Genomic DNA, 23648 nt, shown 5'->3' on the forward strand with positions numbered 1-23648 from the left:
TGAGCGCACCTGAAGGCAGCCGCTCCGGAAGCCGTCAGCCGGTTAACGCAGCAAACACTTGAAACATGACACCTGGACAAGCTGAATAAATAAAAACCTTTATTTAACAAACTGAGGCCCCTTCCCACATGAAACTCAAAAACACAGAACACACCCAAAAAACAGTCACAAACATATGTCACTCCCCCAACCTGGGGAGGACTAACAAAAGTTGGCCATCCACATGGCCTTCAACATTGGCCGTAACAAAAAAAGGGCCCCCCTCGCCAACAGAAAGACCCCCATAAAAACAAAAAATGCCTTCAATTTCGGCCATCCACAAAAATCAGCCCCCAAAACACAATCCCCCCCATATATACAATGCCGCAGAGACCACACTCTAGCGGCTGTGCCGAGAGGGCGAGTCCTTAGAGAGCCTTCCCCGGCCCCTGCCCGGCCTGCTGCTCCGCCTCAACGTGGGCCCTGTGGCGGCCTCAAGGCTGGGGGAAGGCTCATGAGGGCCCCCATGCGTCGCGACAGATGCCCTTGGGGGTCGGCCAACACGACGCACGTCCCGGGAGGGGCCGGCTGCTGACTGGTTCGGCTGTGGCTGGCCAGCATCAGTGGCAGCAGCAGCTCCTCGCACCCTGGCTGGGGGAGTGGCAGTGTCGGATGCTCCAAGGGGGGCAAGCTGGCTGCTGCCAGGCGCGCGAGGCTCAGCAGACACAGTGGCAGTCATCCGGCCTGGCAGTTCAGCTGGCGCAGCTATGTGCTGGAGGCCAGCCCGCTGTGTTGCAGCAGGGCGGCGGGTGCGGGTGCGACGCCTCTGCGTCAAAGCGAGTGTGGCAGAAGTCAGTGACCGCACTGCCCGGGTATGTGCCTCCAGCTGCTGTGACAGTGTGTCGAAGGAACCACCTCTCTGGCGACTCTCCTCCTGCAGTGCCGCGAGTAGTTCGACCCCCCTGGCGTGCGCTGCGGCCAGTTGCTCCACCCCCCTGGCCTGTGATTGCCCGAATGCTGCCACACTCTGAGCCAGGGACTCGATGGCGTGCGGCATCTGCTGCACAACCCCCATGAACTCATGGTGGCGCCGGTCAGACGCCACCGAGATCTCTTGCAGGAGGCGCACCTCCTGGCCGAGGCCACTCTCCGGACTGGAGAGAGGACTCTGCAGCTGGGGAGAAGCCGGCCGAGCTGGCCGACCCCTGCCGCCTGCCTGGACCCCACTGCAAGCAGGATCTGCCCTCCCCTGCAACACCTCCCCCTGGCTCTCCTGCATGCCAGACGTCCCCCCTTCATTGCCATCCCCTGGCACGGCTGAGGGCTCGCCCGATGGGCCGGCTTCCTCCTCGTCCTGGACGTCCTCCTCCTCCAAGGGCCTGGCACCCGGCGCCTCAGGGACCACCTCCTCCTCAGCAGCTGAAAGCAGGAAGGCACAAGAGTAGCTTTAAAGTGAGGACAGGGCGTCAGCGAGGGACGCCTGAGCGGTGGCATTATGCGCATTTGTCCGTCAGTGGGAAAGGATTTAGATCGGAAGCACTAGGGCAACGAGAGAGCTGCAAGCGGTCATCTCCTTACCAGTGGCTCCCAGCACAGGGTCCGCATCCCCGATGGCTACAGGGCCAGTCACCCGGGGACGCAGGAGTCCAGCGACGCTCTCCTCCAGAGCACTTAGAGCCTGGTAGTGGGGCCGTCCACCGCTGGTCTCCACCCGGCTGCGCGCATTTCTTGCCAGCTTGGCCTGCAAGAGAAAGGACGGACTCTAAGTACAGTGTGGTGCCCTGTTGCTGTGTGTACTGCCTCCCATGGTGGAATAGCCTGGCCAGTGTGGTCAGTGCAGAAAGTGCTGTTGATGATCATGCCAGTGGCATTGCTGCGTGAGGAGGGCTGCCCATTATGCCTTTGAGGTCCCTTTGCCCATAGTGTGAGGCTCACATGCAAGGATGAGGAGGACAGTGGAAAGGGTACTCACCTTCACCAGCCGACAGAGGTCATTGAACTTTTTGCGGCACTGGTCCGCAGTCCTGGGCACATCTGAGTTTGAGGAGACCCTGCGTGCGATGCTCCTCCAGGCTTTCCTGAACTCTCTCCTGGGAGCCTTTCTGCCATTGTCCGGGCACAAGATGGGTCTTCTCTCCTGGACAGCATCAATCAGCACCCTCAGTGCATGGTCTGAGAAGCGCTGGGCTCTTTCACGGGCCATCTCCATCTGTCCTGGCGCTATTTTGTCCCACCAGCACTGTTGAGGCCTAGCAGCAGGGCTCCAGTGTGCAGGGCGTGGCAGCAGTCAAAGTTGACCCTTCCCCCTTTAAGAGCAGGCCGGCGTCAGGGTGTCTGCTGTCAAGCAACACATGACCGCACCTGCGCTGCGCCCGGCATCGGCGTTATCAGGCCGCAGCGCCGGTTTAGCGCCGGAACCGAGCATTGCAACGCCGGTTTCAGCGCTCGCCAAAACTCTTGGCCAAATCCACTGAATTTCGGCGCGGTTGCCTGCAGTTTCCGGCGGGCGCTAAATTTACCGAACGCCCGACTTTAGCGCCCCAAAACTGTGCAAACTGAATTTCTAGGCCATCAAAATCCTTTTCTACTGGCTTCTCTGGGGTTACTAGGTTTCGTAGTAAGCCATACGTTTTTGCACCCATGGAATTCAACAATACCAGCGCTTTGTTGTCATCTGGCACTTCATTCGCCTTGCAGTATACTTCTATGCGTTCGACATATGTCGTCCAATCTTTGACTTCATTGTCGAACGCTGTGATACTGCCACTCTTCGGCATTTTTGGGTGTGGTTAGACTCGCTTAAAATGGCGTCTCCCGCGCTTTCCTTTCTTCCCCGCTGCGGCTTAAAATGGCGTCTCCCGCGCTTTCCTTTCTTCCCCACTGCGGCTTAAAATGGCGTCTCCCGCGCTGCTGCCAACGCCGCTCTCGGCGGTCCTCGTGGCAAATGGCGACGCTCTGTGGGTTTCGTGTGCTGCTCCTGTGCTGCTGCCAATGCCACTCTCTGCGGTCCTCGTGGCAATGGCAGCGCCTCGCGTTTTCCTGCGCGTCTCTCCCCCGTTGACGCTGCTCGGCCCTTGAACACCGGCTGTGCTCTGCTCTTTCTCGTCTCTCTCCCCGTTGACGCCGCTCGGTCCTGAACACCAGCTGCGCCCTGTGCGCTCTGCCCTCTCTCTCTCCCCCGTCGACGCTGCTCGGCCTTTTTCTGTGCCACTCGGTCGGCTCTAGCCACCGCTGTCCGGGAAGGGTCTGCGCAGTACCTGTTGCCAGCCCGTTTCGCTGGACCACCGTGACTGGAAAGCCAAGCCTGGCTCTCGACAGCCTCCCCTGCGATGCTCAAATCTCCGCTGGATGACTGGGCGGTTGCCCGTAGTCGACGCCCGTGCTTTTGGACTCGACCTTCTTCCACTGTTCTCCAGGAGCGAATCCCTGGGAGGCGATGCAGAGTTGCAGGTAGGTTCGAATCTGCGTCGTCGCCAATGTTAGATCCGTGTATCTTAATGTTGTGTCCTTCAATAATCAGACAAAAGACTGCAGGAACGATCAACAGGTGTTTACTGAATGAGGGTTCAATCTGCAACTGACTGTACAAATCACTACTCAGGGTTTATATACAGGTGTGGTCACTGCCGGTACTACAGGATACAGGAGCTGTAAAAAGTAGTTCTCCCCCTTAAAGGTACATACATTACACCAACGTCTAACCGAGATTGTGACCCCTGGTCCTCCAGAGCCTATTTAGTTGAAATAATTTACCTACACAAACACAATCTAGTCCCTTCATCATCTTATAAACCTCGATCAAACCAGCCCTAAGTCTGTGCTTCTCCAAAAGTACAGAGACCCAGCTCTTTGAGCCTAGCTGGGTAATCAAGACGCTCTAGACTGGGAATTAATCTTGTGATGTGACCCAATTCAATTCCTAATTGTGAAATTGCATTATTTGAAACCCTGAGAGCATTTATAACTAACACCAGAGGTCCTCTCATGGTGTTACTCAGAGTTAAGTCAGAGGAGATGCTGTTTCAGAAGGACAGGAGCATTGTGTTGCTATGGGGAAGCTGTTAAGTATGTGTATTGTATTGAACAATTAACACAAAGACTTAAACGTATAACTCAAACAGGTCTTTACTGGTTGGAGGTAGGGACTATACATAGGTCTTTACTTCATGCCCACAGGCGGGAACTGAGGGGAGATCAGTACCCACAGTACTATTTATACCCCTATGGCCAGGAGTGGTACTGCGTATCACTACGCCCAACAAGTAGTGCAGTCCTGTCCATAGGTTCAAAGTAGCACACATATTACATACACAACATTCCTCCCTTCCTAGCTTTACAGTCATCTCCCCATTTAACATAACGTAATAACATATATACATATATAACTTCAGGTTTACATAACAGAATAACATAGATACATAGATAACTTCATGTCAAAACAGATCACAGATTCAGTCTCTGCGGAAAACAGTTCACAGATTCAATCTCTGTGGTGGAGTCGGTTCACGTTGCTGGAGTGACTCATTCAATAGTCCTTCCATGGATTTAACAGTTTGAACTTCCGAACTGAATTGGCTCCGTTCGGAGGGACCACGTGTGTGATCTGGTAGAGGTAATAATGGTTCAGATGGGTCATCTTCTGTTTCGACTTTTCCTTTTCTGCTTCTTGGAGACTCTCTGGGCTCCACTGTCAGCTGCCAGCTGCATGCGCAGTTCCTCCTTCTCTCCCTCCTTTTTCCGTAGTAGAGCCACCTTCTCCCGATGTTCCGTAGACTTTCGGTGCTCCTCCATGATTTCTGTATGGTGGGAGTCGAAGTTACAAGTTGGGCAGGACAGGACATAGTAATATTCGGTGTCGTCCTGATCTAGGCCAGCGAGAGGGTCTTCTATTTCCTCCATACCCAGCTGGGCGTTAGCCAGCTTTTGTTCCAAGTCCAGACATCTTTCCTGAAGAGACTTCTTCATGCGTACCTCTTCATCCAGCTTTTTCTGGGCTTTCAGCAAGTCGTTTACTAATGACCTCATTTGAGATTTTACTACTTCAACTTCTTTTGGAGATTGATTGATCGGACTATTCAATCCCTCTACCGGAGCAGCTGTTTCAGCGGTCTGTTGTTCTACGTTGACGTGAGTCAGCGTACTTTTGGCATCCAAGGGCTGCTCTGTTGCAGTCATCTCAGTCTGTGTTGCCACCTCAGCTCTTCCAATAACCTTTGAGAGCTCCGAACCCCTTTCGTTTGAATATTGAAGTTCGTGTTCAAGTTTTTCCCATTTCAGAGTCCTGTCCTTCAGCATATGCAGGAGTTGGCTGACCGTTAACTCCTCTGACATCAGACGTTTTGTGTGCTCCTGCTCCATTTTCTCCATCAGCTGCTTCTGTTGTCTTTCCAGATTCTCCAACTCTATATCAAAGAACTCTTTCGTTGCATTCAACTCTTGCTCACAACGGCGAAGCATTTGTTCTAATTGCTGTTGTAGTTTGAAATGGAGTTGAGTTCGAGCCCGGTGTCCCTCAGAAATGGGCACATCAGTAGACTTGCCAGACTCAGAATCCACAGTTAAACTATGTTGTTGTTGCTCAGTGGAATTCTGTGCTGAAACTTTGTCTTTTGCACCTGAGTTGGGCTTACCATCATCCGTTCCAGAGTCTGGGCCGACTATCTTCACCGAGTTCTCACTCGTTATTGTTTGTAGGAAATGCCAGTCCATATTCATTTTCCTAATCCACTCCCGTCCTAGTAGTGGAGAACCTCCTTCAGATATCACATATAAGTCCATTATTTGACTGTCTTCGCCCTTGTGGACCACTGCAACCTCTATTTTCCCGATGGGGTACACTCTTTGCCCCGTGTATGTTTTCAATATAATCCCCGTATCCTGTAGGGGAATATGTTGGAATAACTTTCCGTAATCTTTCTTATTTATGACCGTCAATGCCGATCCAGTGTCCAATTCCAGTTTTACTTGGACTCCTTCTATCTGAAGAGTGACCCAAATTGTCTGGAGGTCTGCACCCTTACCAGCGTTGAGTACTCTTAAGCTAGCCAGTTCATTACAGCTTAAGCTAGCCAGTTCATTACTGCTAGCGTCTGAATCGGACTCCTGTTCGGTCACCTTGTGTACCTTTGCGTATTTTCCTTGCGGTGACTTCTTGTTGCTGGTCTTCTTCCCTGACCTGCATACTCTAGCTATATGTCCAAGCCTACCACAAGTTCTACATTCTTGGTTTTTAAACCAACACTGGTTCTGATCATGCGTTGTCTTTCCACAACGATAACATTTGCCAGAACTCACACCCAATTTGTGTGCACTGAGCTCCGGTGACCGTAGCTGCATTACTGCCGTGCCTCTCGCTGCGGCTTCGTGTGCTGCTGCCATAGTGACCGCCTTCTCAAGCGTCAGCTCATTCTCCTCTAGCAGTCGCTTTTGTGTATCCTGTTTAAATAAACCACACACAAATTTGTCTCGAAGTGCCTCTGTCAGTCCCGTTCCAAACTTGCAATATTTCGCTAATTTACGCAATTCCAGCAAATAATCAGCATTGCTTTCATGCTGTAGCTGCCTTCTGTCGTAAAATTTAAATCGTTCCGCTAGCATCAGCGGCGTGGGGTTTAGATGATCTTTCAGGACAGTAACAATCTCATCGAACGTCTTATCCGCCGGTTCATCTGTTGATAACAGGTGTTTCAATTGCCCGTATGTCTTCGCACCCATTAAATTTAATAATGTTAGAGCTTTATCTTGGTCACGAATTTTATTGGCCTTACAATAATTTTTTACTCTTTCAACATATATGGCCCAATCTTCGAGGTCACTATCAAAGGTGCTAATATTCCCGTGTTTAGGCATTGTAGATTTGCAATTTCTCAGATTTTATTTTCTTTACTTGTTATCAAAGATGGCGGCTTCCCGCTCTTGCCGTCGTCCTCCGCCCACAAAATGGCGGTTTTCCCGCGCTTGGCGGTCTTCACCCGTCCCCCGACGCCGTCTCCCTTCAGCCCCCGAGTGCGGCCCTTATCTTCGCCGCGATCGCCCGAGTGCGGCCCTTATCAGCGGATGCGATCGCTGGATCGCGAAGCGGCTCTCGGCTCTTATCAGGAGATGCGATCGCTCTGTTGAAACGCATCCCGCTCGAAGCGGCTCTCGCGCCCTATTCCTCCAGCTCCCCCAGCCCCGTTCGTGCGGCCAACGCGGTCGACTGCCTGTCGCGTCGCTGCCCGGCTCAGACAACGGCTTACCCACCACCAAGCTGGAGAAGAAGCTGACGGTCGCCGATGGAGGCTCCGAGGTCAGGATGTCTTCCAGTGGGGTGGAGAGGGTGGAAACGTCCTGGCTGTGGACGAAGCTGCCGTGGAGTGACTGCCGCAGGGTCCGAATCAGACTCGTCGCCAGTGTTAAGTATGTGTATTGTATTGAACAATTAACACAAAGACTTAAACGTATAACTCAAACAGGTCTTTACTGGTTGGAGGTAGGGACTATACATAGGTCTTTACTTCATGCCCACAGGCGGGAACTGAGGGGAGATCAGTACCCACAGTACTATTTATACCCCTATGGCCAGGAGTGGTACTGCGTATCACTACGCCCAACAAGTAGTGCAGTCCTGTCCATAGGTTCAAAGTAGCACACATATTACATACACAACAGAAGCTGTGTGTAAACCTGGTGTGACCCTTTAAGGCCAAAAGATTTACCTGCTGTAAGTGCTTCCTGAGGCCAATTAAAGGGCATTTTCTGTTGCCAGGGCGGTTTCAGAAGAAACCAGCAGACATTTTCTCTCTCTTTTTAATACTTTCTTCCCCTTGCCCCCCCGAAGCGTGTGATCCAAAAAATTGCCGCTGTGTTGCCTGAAGTGTAATAGAATCTCCCATCCTTTTTTTACTACACTAGTAGCTCTCCAGTGGCATTGCTCACTGTGAGTTAGAAGATAACGGTGTATTGTAAGAGGTGTTACGCCATGCCGGGTCACTGATTTATGGAGACTGAATACAATTAATTGTGTTTTTATTACATGGTGTGCAACACATACACAAAATCATGCCAATGGCAACCAGGGATGTCTAATGAGTGCCATCAATTCCAGGGCTAATCCAGTAATTCAAAGAATCTTACAGCACAGAAGGAGGCCATTCAGTCCATTGTGCCTGTGCCGGCTCTTTGAAAGAGCGGTCCAATTAGTCCCACTCACTCGCTTTCCCCATAGCCCTGCAAATAAATTGTTTCTTTGGTAAAACACTTATACCTGCTGCTAATCAATGCCATTGGCTTGAGTGGCTTCTTTCTGATGAACTTGAAGCAGAGCTAACTTCCCATCATGCAGTTGCAGAAACCATCTGTTTATAAAGTGAGAAATGCAGTACAAATATAGCACTCCCTAAATCAAATATAGCCAATCAGACTCTGGTTTGTCACAGTGGTAAAGCCCCACTCTGTGTGTTGGCCTCTGGCTGGCTAGTTATCTCCGATGTAGGCTCTCTCTCTCTGAAATAAAAGTTAAGTTGTAAACAATGTGAAACTTTACCTGAAAAATTCATTCTGCAGCTTGTTTTCAAATCACTTGGGGGGAAAAAAATCTCTGACCCTTTTGCACCATGAGGAGATCTACCTCTCCACTTCTGCTGAGAGAACCATACTGCTGGATGCTGGAAAATTGCGCTCTGTACATGCTCAGACTGTGCCAGCTCCCTTCAGTTGACAGAGTAATGTCTTTGAGGGAAAATATTAATTCCAAACCCAGGCTTTTGAGGCCTTCAAGTAAAAAAACATTAATGAAGATATTCAAAGACGGAAAAGACAATTTTATATAGTTAAGTCTAATGTTTCTGTGAAATACGTATTTTTTATATTACAAACCTTACTTTGAACATTAGAACTTTCAGTTACTGAGGAAGGAAAACGACAATTGAAAGGATTTTCGCAAGTGTATTCTGCAGTTTGATTGGTTGCTTTCCATGAGTTGGGATAGTTACAGAGTCGTGACCTGTTGTTGTATTTTATTTCGCCCAATCAAAAAGTATGATGCTAACGTATGACATAGGAAGAGTAATGCCAGAGCGCAGGGACAGGAACAGCACACAAGCATATTGTTTTTAGTCTGTTATGGGTATGCTAGCAGATCTCCTGTAATTTTGGTTACAATGGGTCAGAGGATACATTGGTTTATAAGAACATGGGTGGCGTGCTATGTGACACGTCATGCATTAGAGTTACTAATTTACTGTGACTGAGTAAGTCACGTTACATTTTTACCACACGTACTCTGGGGCTTCTACTCATGTTTTATCGGGGATTAGGGTTGGGGGGTGACTTTCCAGGAAATTCTGGGAAGAGGTACAAACTGGTAGAAGGCAAGTTCAAGACTGGTATTAGGAAGCTTGCCTCAGCCAAATGGCCATTAGGAGTCACACACGTAAAGAGTGATTAATACTTGGAACAATTGTGAAGGCAAACATTTTGTTCCAATTGAGAGCTAATTAAATGCTGTGATAGAAGGTTCTAAAAAGAAAGACTTGCATTTCTATAGCGCCTTTCACAACCAGTAGACATCTCAAAGCGCTTTACAGCCAACGAAGTACTTTTGAAGTATAGTCACTGCTGTAATGTGGGAAACGCGGCAGCCAATTTGCGCACAGCAAGCTCCCACAAACAGCAATGTGATAATGACCAGATAACCTGTTTCAGTAATGCCGGTTGAGGGATAAATATTGGCCAGGTCACCGGGGATAATTCCCCTGCCCTTCTTCGAAATAGTGCCATGGGATCTTTTACATCCACCTGAGAGAGCAGACTCGGTTTAACGTCTCATACCGAAAGACAGCACCTCCGACAGTGCAGCACTCCGTCAGCACTGTACTGGAGTGTCAGTCTAGCTTTAAGTGCTCAAGTCCCTAGTGGGACTATGAACCCACAACCTTCTGACTCAGAGGCGAGTGTGCTAGCAACTGAGCCACAGCTGACTATAGAAACATGGGCTAGCTGGACAGAATGGCCTCCATCCTTTGTACTTATTTTTCTATTTTTTGTGAACAGAGAACCTTAGGACCTCTAACTTGGGACTCTGTGGTTGGGAGTCAAGTGTTTAGGTGGTACGGTCGTCTGTGTCACTTTAAGTGGTGTACTTATTGCGTACTGCAAGGTAGCTCTGGTGCTGACCTTGAAACAATCCAAGAGACTCTATACATTGCGCATTCTCTTATTCTCCAGTCGCAGTTAACATAGACACCGAACAGTGAAGTGAAGGTTTACTGGAGAGCATCCAACTTATTTCTGAGCTGAAACAAAAAAAATGAATCATTCCAACATCTTGCCAACCCCAGGTTCCATTAGTCAGTGATGTAAATAGCATTAACCTTGAGAAAGTTCAATCCACGCAATCTTTAGGTGACTGATTAGCTGCACAACACATAAGGTCCTCTTGAATCGTGTTAAGTTGATCAGCAGGAGTTGCACATTCAAGGGATGGAAAGTCTGATGGGCATTACTTTCTGTTCAAAGTGCTGCTCCTGCGTCCCCGCCCCGCCCCCCTCCCCCCCCCTTTTATGTGTGAAAAATGTAACATTGGATTTCTGGTGTGACTGTGATATGCCGTATCAGTAGTGTTTTCCTTCCAGAGTTGCTCTGCTGATGTCCGTTATTGGGAGAGGGCCCACCTAATTCTCAGCGCAGGCCCATCCATTTCAATGGAGCTGGTACTTCTGACCAGCCTGGGCACCAAGATGAAGGAAAGACTTGCATTTCTATAGCGCCTTTCATAACCTCAAGATGTCCCAAAGCGCTTTACAGCCAATGAAGTACTTTTGAAGCAAAAACAGAAAATGCTGGAAACACTCAGCAGGTCAGGCAGCATCTGTGGAGAGAGAAACAGAGTTAACGTTTCAGACCGATGACGGTTTGCCAGAACTGGGAGAAGTTAGAGTTATAACAGGTTTTAAGCAAGTACAGAGGCAGGAGGAGGGGAAGAAAGAGCAAAAGGGAAGGCCTGTGATAGGTGGAGGGCAGGAGTGATTAAAAGACAAAAGGGATGATGGTGCAAGGCAAAAAGGAGATGTTAATGGGACAAGTAAAGAAACAAAAGATGGGTCTAGAGGAGGTGTAAATGTTAACAGCAGAACCTGCTGTCCGAAAAAACAGAGCAATGGTTATAATCTGAAGTAATTGACATCGATGTTGAGTCCAGAAGGTTGTAAAGTGCCTAATCGAAAAATGAGTTGCTGTTCCTCAAACATCCGTTGAGCTTCATTGGCACTGTAGGAGGCCAAGGACAGAGAGGTGGGAGTGGGGCGGAGAATTAAAATGACAGGCGACCGGAAGCTTGGGGTCAAACTTGCCAACTGAACGGAGGTGTTCAGCAAAGCGATCACCCAATCTGTGTTTGGTCTACCCAATGTAAAGGAGACCGCATCGTAAGCAGCAAATATAGTATGCTAAATTTCAGGAAATACAAGCAAATCACTGTTTCACCCGGAAGGAGTGTTTGGGACCCTGGGCAGTGGGAAGGGAGGAGGTGAAAGGGCAGATGTTGCATCTCCTGCGCTTGCACGGGAAGGTGCCGTGGGAAGGGGAGGGGCTGTTGGGGGTGATAGACGAGTGGACCAGGGTGTCACGGAGAGAGCGGTCCCTTCGGAATACTGGAAGGGGAGGATGTTTTTTGGTGGTGGCATCGCGTTGGACGTGACGGAAATGGCGGAGGATGATCCTTTGAATGTGGAGGCTGGTGGGGTGGACAAGGGCAACCCTATCATGGTTCTGGGAGGGAGGGGAAGGGGTGAGAGCAGAAGTGCGGGAAATGGAATGGCCCCTGTCGAGGGCCCTGTCAACCACGGTGGAGAGGAATCTTCGGTTGAGGAAAAAGGAAGACATCGGGAGCACTTTTGATGTGCAGTCACTGTTGTAATGTAGGAAACGCGGCAGCCAATTTGAGTACAGCAAAGTCCCACCAACAGCAATGTGATAATGACCAGATAATATGTTTTAGGAATTGGTTGAGGAATAAATATTACGCCAGGACACTGGAGATAGCTCCCCTGCTCTTCTTCGAACAGTACCATGGGATCTTTTATGTCCACCTGAGAGGGCAGACGGGGACTCGGTTTAACGCTTCATCTGAAGGACGGCACCTCCGTTAGTGCAGCACTCCCTCAGTACAGCACTGGAGTATCAGCCTAGATAACATGCTCAAGTCTCTGGAGTGGGACCTGAACCCACAGCCTTCTGACTCCGAGGCGAGAGTGCTGTCTGTGAGCCACGGCTGACATATGGAACCACATGGAAGTCCAATCCCAGAAAGGGATCTGAGCATACATTGGAAACCAGAAGGCGGCATTTTATCTGGCAACGGAGGGCTTGGCATTGGAGCATAGATGACATCTTCTGCAAGAATTTAGGAGAAGCTAAGCTCATTAACCTAACTCACATTAAAAGATCACAGGAGCCAGGCAGCTCGCTGACTTCTCTTAGTCAACAACAGAAGCATTTGTGTGTGCAATAGGTCAGGAGTTTTGTGTCACGTGATACAGGAGAGATGGGGAGGGCAGAAATACCTCACCTTGTGTATGCCTTGGCGGCAGAAAGTGGTGGGTTCAAAGAGTAGTTTAATCTAACCCACCCACTTTCTGAAATCTGGACACAAAAGGGTGCGTTCTTTTGTAGAGTTTGCTTGGATTGGAATGCAGGAAGCAGCAATTGTTTCCTGCCTAAACCCTAGTGGATCTAGGTTTTGCACCATCATGCATTACACAAAAGAGTCTTCGAGCTACCACGAAAGCAGCAGGTTTTGAGGTTTTGACAACAGAAAACAATTTGCTATTAGATGCAGTCTGTGCAGTCGGTTTCCTCAGTGCTATGATGGGTTTCATTGCCTCCTGAGGCAAACCCTAGGCATTCACAGAACGCAATAAAATCAGATTCAAACACCTTCTCCACTCAGAGAGACAGTTAGGTCTGATTTGGTGCTGGGAATAATCACTCGACCTCCTTACTGCAACTCAATTCTTCCCTCTAAACCGTGACAAATTGGCAAGCAAACTTTAAAGCAGTTTGACTTGACAATTTCCTCGCAATAATAAATGGATGTGACAAGGCTGTGAAGTTCGCCATAGCAACAGAAACAACTGGCTCCTACAGAGACCACGGCTTGCTTCAGGAATTGACTTTTCTGAGTAAGCATTAGTTTAAATTTCCGAACCGGTGATTGACTGGGCAGTCTCTGAAATTGGAGTAAAATGGAGACACTGGTGCAAATCACAACAGCTTAGAAATCACTCCTTCCGCTTCCAGTCAGCAGCTTTACTTTGTCATGTCTAGCAGTACAGCAGGTTATTCACCCTCCAAAGCAAGTTTACAAAGGCAACTCTTGTTCTTCTTTACAAATAGGCTGGGAATTTACTGGAAAATCTCAGCATAACTTCGGCGTAAGAGCGGTGTTGCGCCGCTTTTATTTTTGTGGAAATTTGGTCTTAACTGCTTTACGCCAGCTTTATGCACGAATGCTCTCCTGGCCAGCTTGCCATCTTCCACCCTCCATAAACTTGAGCTCATCCAAAGCTCTGCTGCCCGTGCCCTAACTCGCACCCAGTCCCGTTCACCCATCACCCCTGTGCTCGCTGACCTACACTGGCTCCCGGTCCGGCAACGCCTCGAATTTAAAATTCTCATCCTTCTATTCAAATCCCTCCATGGCCTCGCCCCCTCCCTATCTCTCTAGCCTCCTCCAGCCCTACAACCCTCCAAGATATCTGCACTCCTCCAATTCTAACCTCTTACGCACCCCCCACTTCCTTCACCCCACCATTGGCAGCCGTGCCTTCAGCCGTCTAGGCCCCAAGCTCTTGAATTCCCTCTCTAAACCTCGCTGCCTCTCTCTCCTCCTTTAAGATGCTCCTTAAAACCTATCTCTTTGACCAAGCTTCCTGTCCTAATGTCTCCTTCTTTGGCTCGATATCAATTTTTATATGATTACGCTCCTGTGAAGCGCCTTGGGACGGTTTACTACGTTAACGGCGCTGTATAACTGTTAAGTTGATGTTGTTTGTTGTGAATGCCAGACTCACTGATTCATGCTGGGCAGAGTCATCACTGTGTGGAGTGCCACGTCACAGCAACTTGTTGATGTCCCGCCCCACTCCGCAGCTCAGTGATGGAGCACTTCCCCTCGAGCCGCCAGAGGATGCAGTCACGGTGAGATGTCCACCAGTGTTCTATTACTCTGCTTGTGAATCGATGGCCCATGTTGGGAAGGCCGGAACTAGCTTGGTCATTTTTCCGATAGATCCATCGCTTCAGGAGCAGCAATAAAACAGCCAATTGAAAATTTCAAAACTGAGATTGATAGATTTTTGTTTGACAAACGTATTAAAGGTTACGGAACGAAGCCAGCTAGATGGAGTTGAGATACAGATCAGCCATGATCTAATTGAATGGTGGAAAAGGCTCGAAGGGCTGAATGGCCTCCTCCTGTTCCTATCTTCCTAAAACAGCAAAAGAGATTCAACGGAGCTGTCAGCTTATCAAAGTTGATGGGCTGGAAATTTTTAGAGAATTAATTTGTTGAAGAGCTATTGTGAGGGTCTCTGGGGGAGGTGGGCCAGATAGAACAGTTACACATCTACTTTTGTCAACATTATCTGACAGTTTTTTTGCGACAAACCTTTGGGATTCGTGTCATCACATTCCCATTGTTTGCCGAGCACTTAGGACCGCACCGGTTTAATTGTGGTGCAAAGGGGGACTCACGGATGACATCGGGATCTGCTGCCCTCCTGCCTTAGGATTACAATCTGACACTGCGGTGAGAAAAAGGAAGCAAATGTGATGGGAGTAGGCCTACTAATAACACTAATATAAAGGAGAAAGAATACGTGAAGAGTAAAATCATGAGGAGAGAAGAATTATACATTAATTGTTTTTTTCTTTGTTCTTGGGTGTGGGCGGCACTGGTACAGTAGCTTTTAGTGCCCATCTCTAGTGGCCATTTGGTGATCCAGTAATGGACCCAGTTTGCCACCTTTAAGCAAAGGCCAGCCATGGCTCATTTGGTAGCACTCTTGCCTCTTGAGTCAGAAGGTTGTGGGTTCAAGTCTGGCTCCACTGCCTTGAGCAGATAACCCAGGCTCACACTCCCAGTACAGTAATGATAGTTTAACATCAGATGAGATGTTAAACCCTCTCAGGTGGATGTAAAAGATGAGGAGAGTTCTCCTTGGTTGCCTGGCCAATATTTATCCTTCAACCAACACCATTAAAACAAGTTATCTGGCCATTATCACATTTCTGTTTTTGGGACCTTGCTGTGTGCAAATTGGCTGCTGCATTTCCTATATTACAACAGTGACCACACTTTAAAAGCACTTCATTGGCTGTGAACCGCTTTGGGATGTACTGAATTTGTGAAAGAGACTGTAACAAATGCAAATCGTTTCTTTTATCTTTATGTCTTTGTTATGATATGATGCCTCAAGCCATTCAGGAGAGAAGTTCGGAAGCACATCTCCACACAAAGGGTGATAGAAGTGTGGAATCTCTCCCACAAAGAGCAGTAGATACTAGCTCAATTAAAAATGTTAAATCCGAGATCGATAGATTTTTGCTTGTCAAGGGTATTAAGGGATACCCTTCTCGACCTGTCTGCAGCCTTTGACACGGTTCACCACTCCATCCTTCTCCAACACCTCTCCAGCATCGTCCAGCTGGCTGGGACTGCACTCGCCTGGTTCCATTCTTATCTATCTAATCATAGCCAGAGAATCACCTGCAATGGCTTCTCTTCCCATTCCTGCATCATTAGCTCTGGTGTTCCCAAGGATCTATCCTTGGCCCCCTCCTTTTTCGCATCTACATGTTGCCGCTTGGCGACATCATCCGAAAACATGGGATGGGGAAATTGAGTCGTGCCCCCTTTGGGGCGCTAACTTCACCGGGGCGCTACTTTTAGCGCCCCCGTGGCCGAAATTGAGTGGAAGCGGGGCGCTACTGGAAGCACCCCGCCTCCCTCTTGGGGCGCTGTGAGGGAATATCGCGCCACGGTATTGCAGGCCTTCCTCCCCTTCTTAAAGGGGAGGGGCCTTGCACAGCGCGACCCGGGGCCCAGCTGGGCCACCGGGATCGGAGTGCCGGCAAAAGAGCCCGGCACTCGAGATGTGCCGGGCTCATGGAGCGCAGCCGGCACTCCGTGGGGAGGGGAGGGGGGAGGTCAGGGACGGCAACGGAGGCAGGTGCTGGCAGGCAGCCAGCAACAGAAATAGCCGCCCGGCACCTCGCCTTTAAATAGCACTGCCCCGGCCGCAGCTAGGCCCCCCTGACCCCGTCGGACATAGCATCCGGCGGTAAGTCAGGAGGCACTACCGAAGATTGCGGCCGGGGCGCTGCGCACGGCGATGGCGTCATCGCCGGTGGCGCAGCATCACGAGGCGCTAACGGTTACCGTCACCGCTAACCTCCCGCTGAATTTTGCGGGAGGTGTTGGCGGCGCTGCACCCGGGCGCTAGTTGCTTTGCGCCCTGTTAGTGCCCTCTTAGGGCGCGAACGGGAGGCGCAAAGCAACCGAATTTTTCCCCCATGGAGTCAGTTTCCACATATATGCTGACGACACCCAGCTCTAACTCACTACCACGTCTCTCGACACCTCCCTCTAAATTGCCAGACTGCTTGTCTGACATCCAATACTGGATGAGCAGAAATTTTCTCCAGTTAAATATTGGGAAGACCGAAGCCATTGTCCATTCCCTAGGCACCAACTCCATCCCTCTCCCTAGCTTCTGTCTGAGGCTGAACCAGACTGTTTGCAACCTTGGTGTCATATTTGACCCTGAAATGAGCTTCCGACCACATATCTGCGGCATAACTAAGACTACCTATTTCCACCTCCGTAACATCGCCCATCTCCGCCCCTGCCTCAGCTCATCTGCTGCTAAAACCCTCAGCCATGCCTTTGTTACCTCTAGCCTCGACTATTCTAACGCACTCCTGGCCGGCCTCCCACGTTCTACCCTACATAAACTTGAGGTCATCCAAAACTCAGCTGCCCGAGTCCTAACTCACACCAAGTCCTATTCACCCATCACCCTCGTGCTCGCTGGCCTAAAACCCTCCATGGCTCGCCCCTCCCTATCTCTGTAATCACCTTCAGCCCCACAACCCCCCCGAGATATCTGCGCTCCTCTAATTCTGCCCTCTTGAGCATCCCTGATTATAATCGCTCAACCATTGGTGGCCGTGCCTTCAGCTGCCTGGGCCCTAAGCTCTGGAACTCCCTCCCTAAACCTCTCCGCCTCTCTACCTCACTTTCCTCCTTTAAGATGCTCCTTAAAACCTATGTCTTTGACCAAGCTTTTGGTCATCTGCCCTAATTTCTTATTATGTGGCTCAATGTCAAATTTTTGTCTTATAACACTCCTGTAAAGTGCCTTGGGACGTTTTACTATGTTAAAGGCGCTATATAAATACAAGTTGTTGTTGTTGTTATGGAGCCAAGGAGGGTGGATGGAGTTAGGATACAGATCAGCCATGATCTAATTGAATGGCAGAACAGGCTCGAGGGGCTGAATGGCCTCCTCCTGTTTCGATGGTCCTATGTTCCTATGACTCAGGTATATGCTTTGCAGCGGAGAGTTCCCCTACCTGAGATTTGTCAGTGTTGACAGTTCAGTGCACAAGCCCAAATGCTGATTGTTACCTTACCAGGAGTGACTCAGTTCTGTAATGTGTGGAAAGCTGGTTGACAATTAGCACTTCGACTTGGGCATCAGGTACTCAGTGCATGTAGATTGGTCCGTAAGGCTCATGGTGATTTGAACTGTGCTGAGGGAGATGGATTAAAAAGTAGCAAGATTCATGTGTGGGATCAGACCTTGGGCAGGTATGAATGTGAGTCAGAACATAACTCACGTCAGTGAGAGTTGACATGTTGGAGTAAACCTAAGCTATGACTTAGCAGGAGAGCACCCCTTTTCCCATGTGAACTCTGCTTTACTTTGCTCTCCTGTCTCTCCCCCGTGATTTTCTCTCCACCTTTCCTGCAGGCATTACTTTTGCTGGATTATGGCTCCACTGGCCCCGTCTAAATGGCCACCCAAGGCTGTCACCTAACACGACCGTCCTCACTTGGTTCCACTCCTACCTTTCCCAACGTAGCCAGAACATCTCCTGCAGTGTCAGCCTTGGCTCCGTGGTAGCACTCTTGCCTCAACCAGTACCACTACAACAGATTATCTTGGGTCATGTATCATATTGCTGTTTGTGGGACCTTGCTGTGCGCAAATTGGCTGCCGCGTTTCCCTGCATTACAACAGTGACTACACTTCAAAAGTACTTCATTGGCTTTAAAGCGCATTGGCTTTATACTATATATTCTATTCTTCGGAAGCACTCATTGGATACTGAATAGGCGTAACAACCCTAATGATTTTTTTTGGGCTTGGATTGGCTTTAAAGCGCATTGAGACATCCTGAGGTCATGAAAGGTCATAAATGCAAGTACTTTTGTTTCCTTCTCCTTCCAATGTCACCTCTGTAGTGTCTCAACACTCCATTCCGACCCCTGTCATATCTCTCATCTGTGGGCATGTAGTCAGCTTCCATATGTGTGCTGAAAGATGTATGCTGAGACACGGCTACTGCACTGCCATCACCCTTGACTCCACTGCGCTGTGACTGCTTGTCCAACATCCAATTGTGGCTGAGCCAAACCTACTTCCAACTTAACATCACAAGACTCAAATTATACTGTTCAGATCCCACCAAAAACTCCATACCCTATCCGCTGACTCCATCCCTTCAGCTCGCTTAGGTAGAACCCAGTGGTGCACAGCCTTTGTGTCCTGTTCAATCTGGAGCTGAACGTCAAATCCTATATCCTATCCATCACTAAACTACCAATTTCCACCTCTGGCCTTACCATCCCTCATTTACAATGCAGCTGAAACTGCCCTCATCACCTCCAGGCTCCATTTCTCCAATGCTCCCTTCACCGTACTGCAAGTTACATAATCTCCATATTGTCCAGAGCTCTGTGGCTCATTTCCTGTCTTGCTCCCCTATCACCCCTGTCCTCACCAACCTCCTTTGGTTCCCAGTACACTAATGAATGTAATTCAAAATCCTTGTCCTTATTTACAGATCCTCCCATGATATCATCCATCCTCCCCCTGCAACCCCTCTCCCACTCTATGTGCCTTGTGTTCTGACATCGCCCTCCCTTGCATCCCCTTCCATCCCACCAGTAGATGTTTCAGCCATCATGACCCTGCACTCTAGAACAGTCTCCGCCTTGCGACCTTTTCAACTTTGCAGCCAAATCCTAATCTTCTCTTCGGAAGCACTCATTGGATAGTGAATAGGCGTAACAACCCTAATGATTTTTTTTCCATGGGGAGCTGAAGCCAATGACAGTGCCCAGACTGAGATCAGCTGATTGAGCATAGACCAGAGTCAAACCTGGTTGGCTGGCCTGTTTGGTGCTTGGTGCTCCATTGGCCTGGACCTTTACCTGCCAGCCGATATAGAGGAGTTATGCTTGTTGACTCGTTCCTTATTAGGACTTTTCTACCTGGACTATTGCTCCCATAGATATCGAACATGTCCCCTCCCTTTCTCAGAGTATTTGAAAGGTTCTGGAATGCCATCAGAGAAATTGAAGTTGGTGTAAACTGATAGAGCTGCAGAGTTATAGAATATTGCAAAACATTACGGGGCGAGAGAAGTAACCCCATGGATAGGTTTCTGTCGTAGTATCCAACCTGTTTTCAAATGCTAATGGTGGCACATCATCAGCAATAGACTTCGTTTCTGAAGGTTACATCCTGCAATATCAGCACTTTGTAACAATTTATAAATTCATCTTCCAATGTACTACAGGCATGTGTTCTGGAAATTAAACAGTTATTTCTCCCCCCCTCCTTCAGCTTGTGCTTTCATAAAGAACAACAACCTCCCCCAGCCCTGCTGACTTAGCCGGTTGCGGCAGTAAGGAGCTGTGTTATAATGATGAGGGGGTTCTCATGTACGATCCCCAGGCTGTGCTGAGTTAGCTGATCTTACCTATTCAGTTCAGCTAATCGACAGCATCGTTGTGACGTGACCATGAGCAGGCCAAATCCAGGCTTTGGGTGGCTTTGAATAGGATTCCTGAAATCGATGCAGGAATAGCCATCATAGGCCCAACTTTCCGTTGTGCTGAAACTTGTTTTGCAGAAGTCCGGTGGCGTTTTTTTCTGGTTATGTGTCAACTCTGCATAAAATGGCGCAAAAATCGTGGGCAGATTTCTGTTCCGTGCTCTGTGAGTAAGGCTCCTCACTGGGGCTCCTCACGTTACCCCTATCGTGCAGCCTTTGTCAGATGGTCTTCAAATTTAATTATATTTATTTATCAGCTACTTAAAAGTATACACCAGCACAAAACAGATTGGTTCCTCTTGTGAGATACAAGGGGATCGTATATAGTTGACAGTTTTGTAACCTGGAAGGTCACAGGACTTGAGATCACAATCAACGGCATTTTTAATTGCAAAATAAATTGTATAACAGTGGTACCAATGGAATTAACTTAATTTTTTTAACTGAAAAAAACATATGTAAAGGGTTAAGGCTCATTCGGCAGAACAGCAGGGTTGAGATGAGTAAACGAGAAGATGAGGTGGTGTTTATTTGATGCTTTTACTTGGGTTTTAACAGCCTGATGGTTGCAGGAGAGAGGAAAAAGAAAGACTTGCATTTATATAGCGCCTTTCACAATCTCAGGACATCCCAATGCGCTTTACAGCCAATGCAGTACTTTTTGAAGTGCAGTCACTGTTGTAATGTCGGAAACGCAACAGCCAATTTGCACACAGCAAAGAAGAACACTGCAGTAGCGATGCCACATAGACAGAGCGGGGGATTGGAGACCAGAGGTGAGAGAGACTATCAGATGGCAAAGGTTTTTCTTGTATACAGGGAAATCATTTTTGGAATGTTGTCAAGCACGTAATCCAAACAGCCATTGAACTTGTTGGTCACGTTTTCTCTAAGGCAGCCAGTAGACTATTTTCCGTAAGACCACTGTAAGTCGTTCAGTGTACACTCCAGGCAGCATTATCCTACATGACAATCGCTGTTGGATCCGTGATTCAGAGGATATGCTGTTATAAAATAATCACACGGATGCTAGACATCAACAATAAACAGGTCTTTACTGGAGGAGGGTAGTCTCACAACTGGGGGTACAGAGGCATGTGCAAAGCTTATATACCGGTGTGGTCACTGCCGGTACTACAGTATACAGGAGCTGTAAAAGTAGTTCTGACTTAAAGGCACATACACTACAATTCCTCCCCTTTTAGATTAGTAGTACCCTTAATATTCAAATAACAATTAACATTTTTAACATGTACATTAAACAACAAAAGTCCATTTATAGATTCAGTCTTTGGGGCGGCTTCCTGACCCTTTCGGGATAGCGCCTTTCCGGAGGTTCTTGTTCTTGGTGCAGAGGCGATTCTGACTCCTTTTCATCGGGTTCCACTGCTACTGGGTCTGAAGTAGATGCTACCGGTATGTCGGGTTCATCCCCAGGTACTCGAGACATGGGGTTGACGCGTTCCTGTGACGCTAAGATCTGATCGACGTGGCGTCTCACAATGTTCTCCCCGACATCCACTGTGTACATTAATGGCGCCTGCCTTGTACATATCGTTCCGGGTTGCCATTTCTCTGTTCGATAGTCACGGGCCAAGACTGGTTGCCCTACATTGAAGCTCCTTGTCGGCTTCTCATTGATGTGCTGGAATTGTTTGTCCTCAACATTTCTTCGCACATTTGGTCTGAGCAAGTCCAGACGAGATCTCAACCTTCGGTTAAAGAACATCATGGCCGGGGTCTGGTTGGTAACTGCATGTGTCGCGTTTCGGTAGGTTAATAAGAAATTGTCCATCTTATGCTGTCGTGGAATTTCATCGTCGCACATGGCCTTTATCGCCGCCTTAAAGGTTTGTATGAACCTCTCGGCCAATCCATTTGTGGCTGGATGATACGGGGCGGATGTGTAATGCCTTACCCCATTCCTTCTCATAAATTTTTGGAACTCGTCGGACACAAACTGTGGTCCATTATCAGAGCAAATCTGCTCTGGCAAACCGTTTCTGGCAAATATGGTCCATAGGACTGCAATCGTTTTCTCTGTAGTGGTTGAAGACATTTTTTATCACCTCAGGCCACTTTGAATGAGCATCCACTGCTATTAAGAACATTGAGTCCATGAATGGACCAGCGAAATCAATATGCACTCGTTGCCACGGAGAGGAGGGCCACTCCCATGGGTGTAGAGGGTCATGTGGTGCTGCATTTTGGACCTTCTGGCATCCTAAGCAGCTCTTAGTTAGGTCTTCGATTTGTTGATCGATTCCCGGCCACCACACATAAGCCCTAGCAAGGCTTTTCATTTTCACTCCCCCCAGATGACCTTCATGTAGCTCATTTAGCACTCTCTCCCTTAACTTGGGTGGAATCACCACTCTGGATCCACACATCACTGTCCCCTGGCATACTGACAGCTGTTCTCTTCTGGATGAGAATGCTGGCAACAGTGAGTCACCATGTGCTGGCCATCCCCTCACCGTCAATTCATATACCCGCGACAGCGTCGGATCATTTCGGGTCTCCTTCTCTATATCCGCGTTTGTTACTGGCAATCATTCAATTATTGACGAATAAAATATCTTGATAGGGTCCACTGCTGGTGCTTCCTCCACAGTAGGCAGTGGCAGGCGCGATAGCCCATTAGCGTTCCCATGCTGTTTCGTGCCTTTATATTCTATTTCATATTGATTCGCCCCTAGAAACAGGGACCATCTTTGTAACCGCTGTGCAGTCATCACTGGAACGCCTTTCTTAGGATTAAAGATGGAGACAAGTGGTTGGTGGTCAGTCAGCAAGGTGAACTTCTGCCCATGCAGATAGTGGTTGAATTTTTTTACTCTCCATACTAGGCTGAGGGCCTCCCTGTCAATCTGGGCGTAGTTGCGCTCGGCTGAGGTTAGTGACCGAGACGCAAAGGCTACTGGCCTCGCCAACCCGTCTGGGAATTTGTGCGACAGCACCGCTCCAATACCATAGGGTGATGCATCACATGCCAAACGAATTGGTAGTGCTGGGTTGAAATGGGCCAACACCTCTTTTGATGTGATCAATTCCTTACACTTCTGGTAAGCTCGTCTATGTTCGTCATCCCACTTCCATGGTACCCCTGTTTGCAGTAGGGTGTTCAGTGGGTGTAATACCGTAGACAAATTTGGTAAGAACTTGTGGTAGTAGTTTACCAGCCCGAGGAACGACCTCAGTTGTGACACATTTTCCGGTGCTGGAGCCTTGACTACTGCCTCAATCTTGTCAGGGGACTTATGTAACCCCTCTTCATCGATGACGTGGCCACAATACGAGATCTGTTTCTGGAAAAACTCGCACTTGTGGCGATAAGCTCGTAGCCCATACTCCTTTAATCTGGTGAGCACCTTCTCCAAGTTGGCGAGGTGATCATCGTCGTTTTCGCCCGTGACCAAGATGTCGTCCAAATAACACTGGGTCCCTGGAATCCCTTGCAGGACCTGATCCATCGCCCTTTGCCAGATAGCCGGAGCCGAGGCTACTCCAAACACCAGCCGGTTGTATTGGTAGAGACCTTTTATGAGTGTTGATCGTAA

The 23648-nt window shown here is 48.8% G+C and overlaps 2 protein-coding genes across 2 annotated transcripts in view; one reads left to right on the forward strand and one right to left on the reverse strand.

Annotated features, from left to right (window-relative positions):
• LOC147105984 (xylosyl- and glucuronyltransferase LARGE1) overlaps positions 1–23648 on the forward strand; it is a 1047399-nt gene that overhangs the window by 926963 nt on the left and 96788 nt on the right. The gene's annotated exons all lie outside the window — the stretch shown is intronic.
• Positions 78–9258, reverse strand: LOC147105985 (uncharacterized). The gene is made up of 3 exons (XM_086009764.1): positions 9241–9258; positions 1558–1720; positions 78–1398 (listed from the first exon to the last, which is right to left on the reverse strand). Exons 1-3 carry the CDS (start codon positions 9256–9258, stop codon positions 380–382), a joined length of 1200 nt encoding a protein of 399 aa, XP_085865890.1. The 3' UTR covers positions 78–379.

This window comes from Somniosus microcephalus, chromosome 16 (genome assembly GCF_052327205.1).
Source record: "Somniosus microcephalus isolate GS21.2 chromosome 16, FLI_Smic_1.0, whole genome shotgun sequence".
NCBI classification, from domain to species: Eukaryota; Metazoa; Chordata; class Chondrichthyes; order Squaliformes; family Somniosidae; genus Somniosus; species Somniosus microcephalus.

Coding starts and splice junctions, on each gene's coding strand:
- LOC147105985 (XM_086009764.1), bottom strand. Junction 1,399..1,557: donor CCCTGTGCTGGGAGCCACTG/GTAAGGAGATGA, acceptor TCCTGCTTTCAG/CTGCTGAGGAGGAGGTGGTC.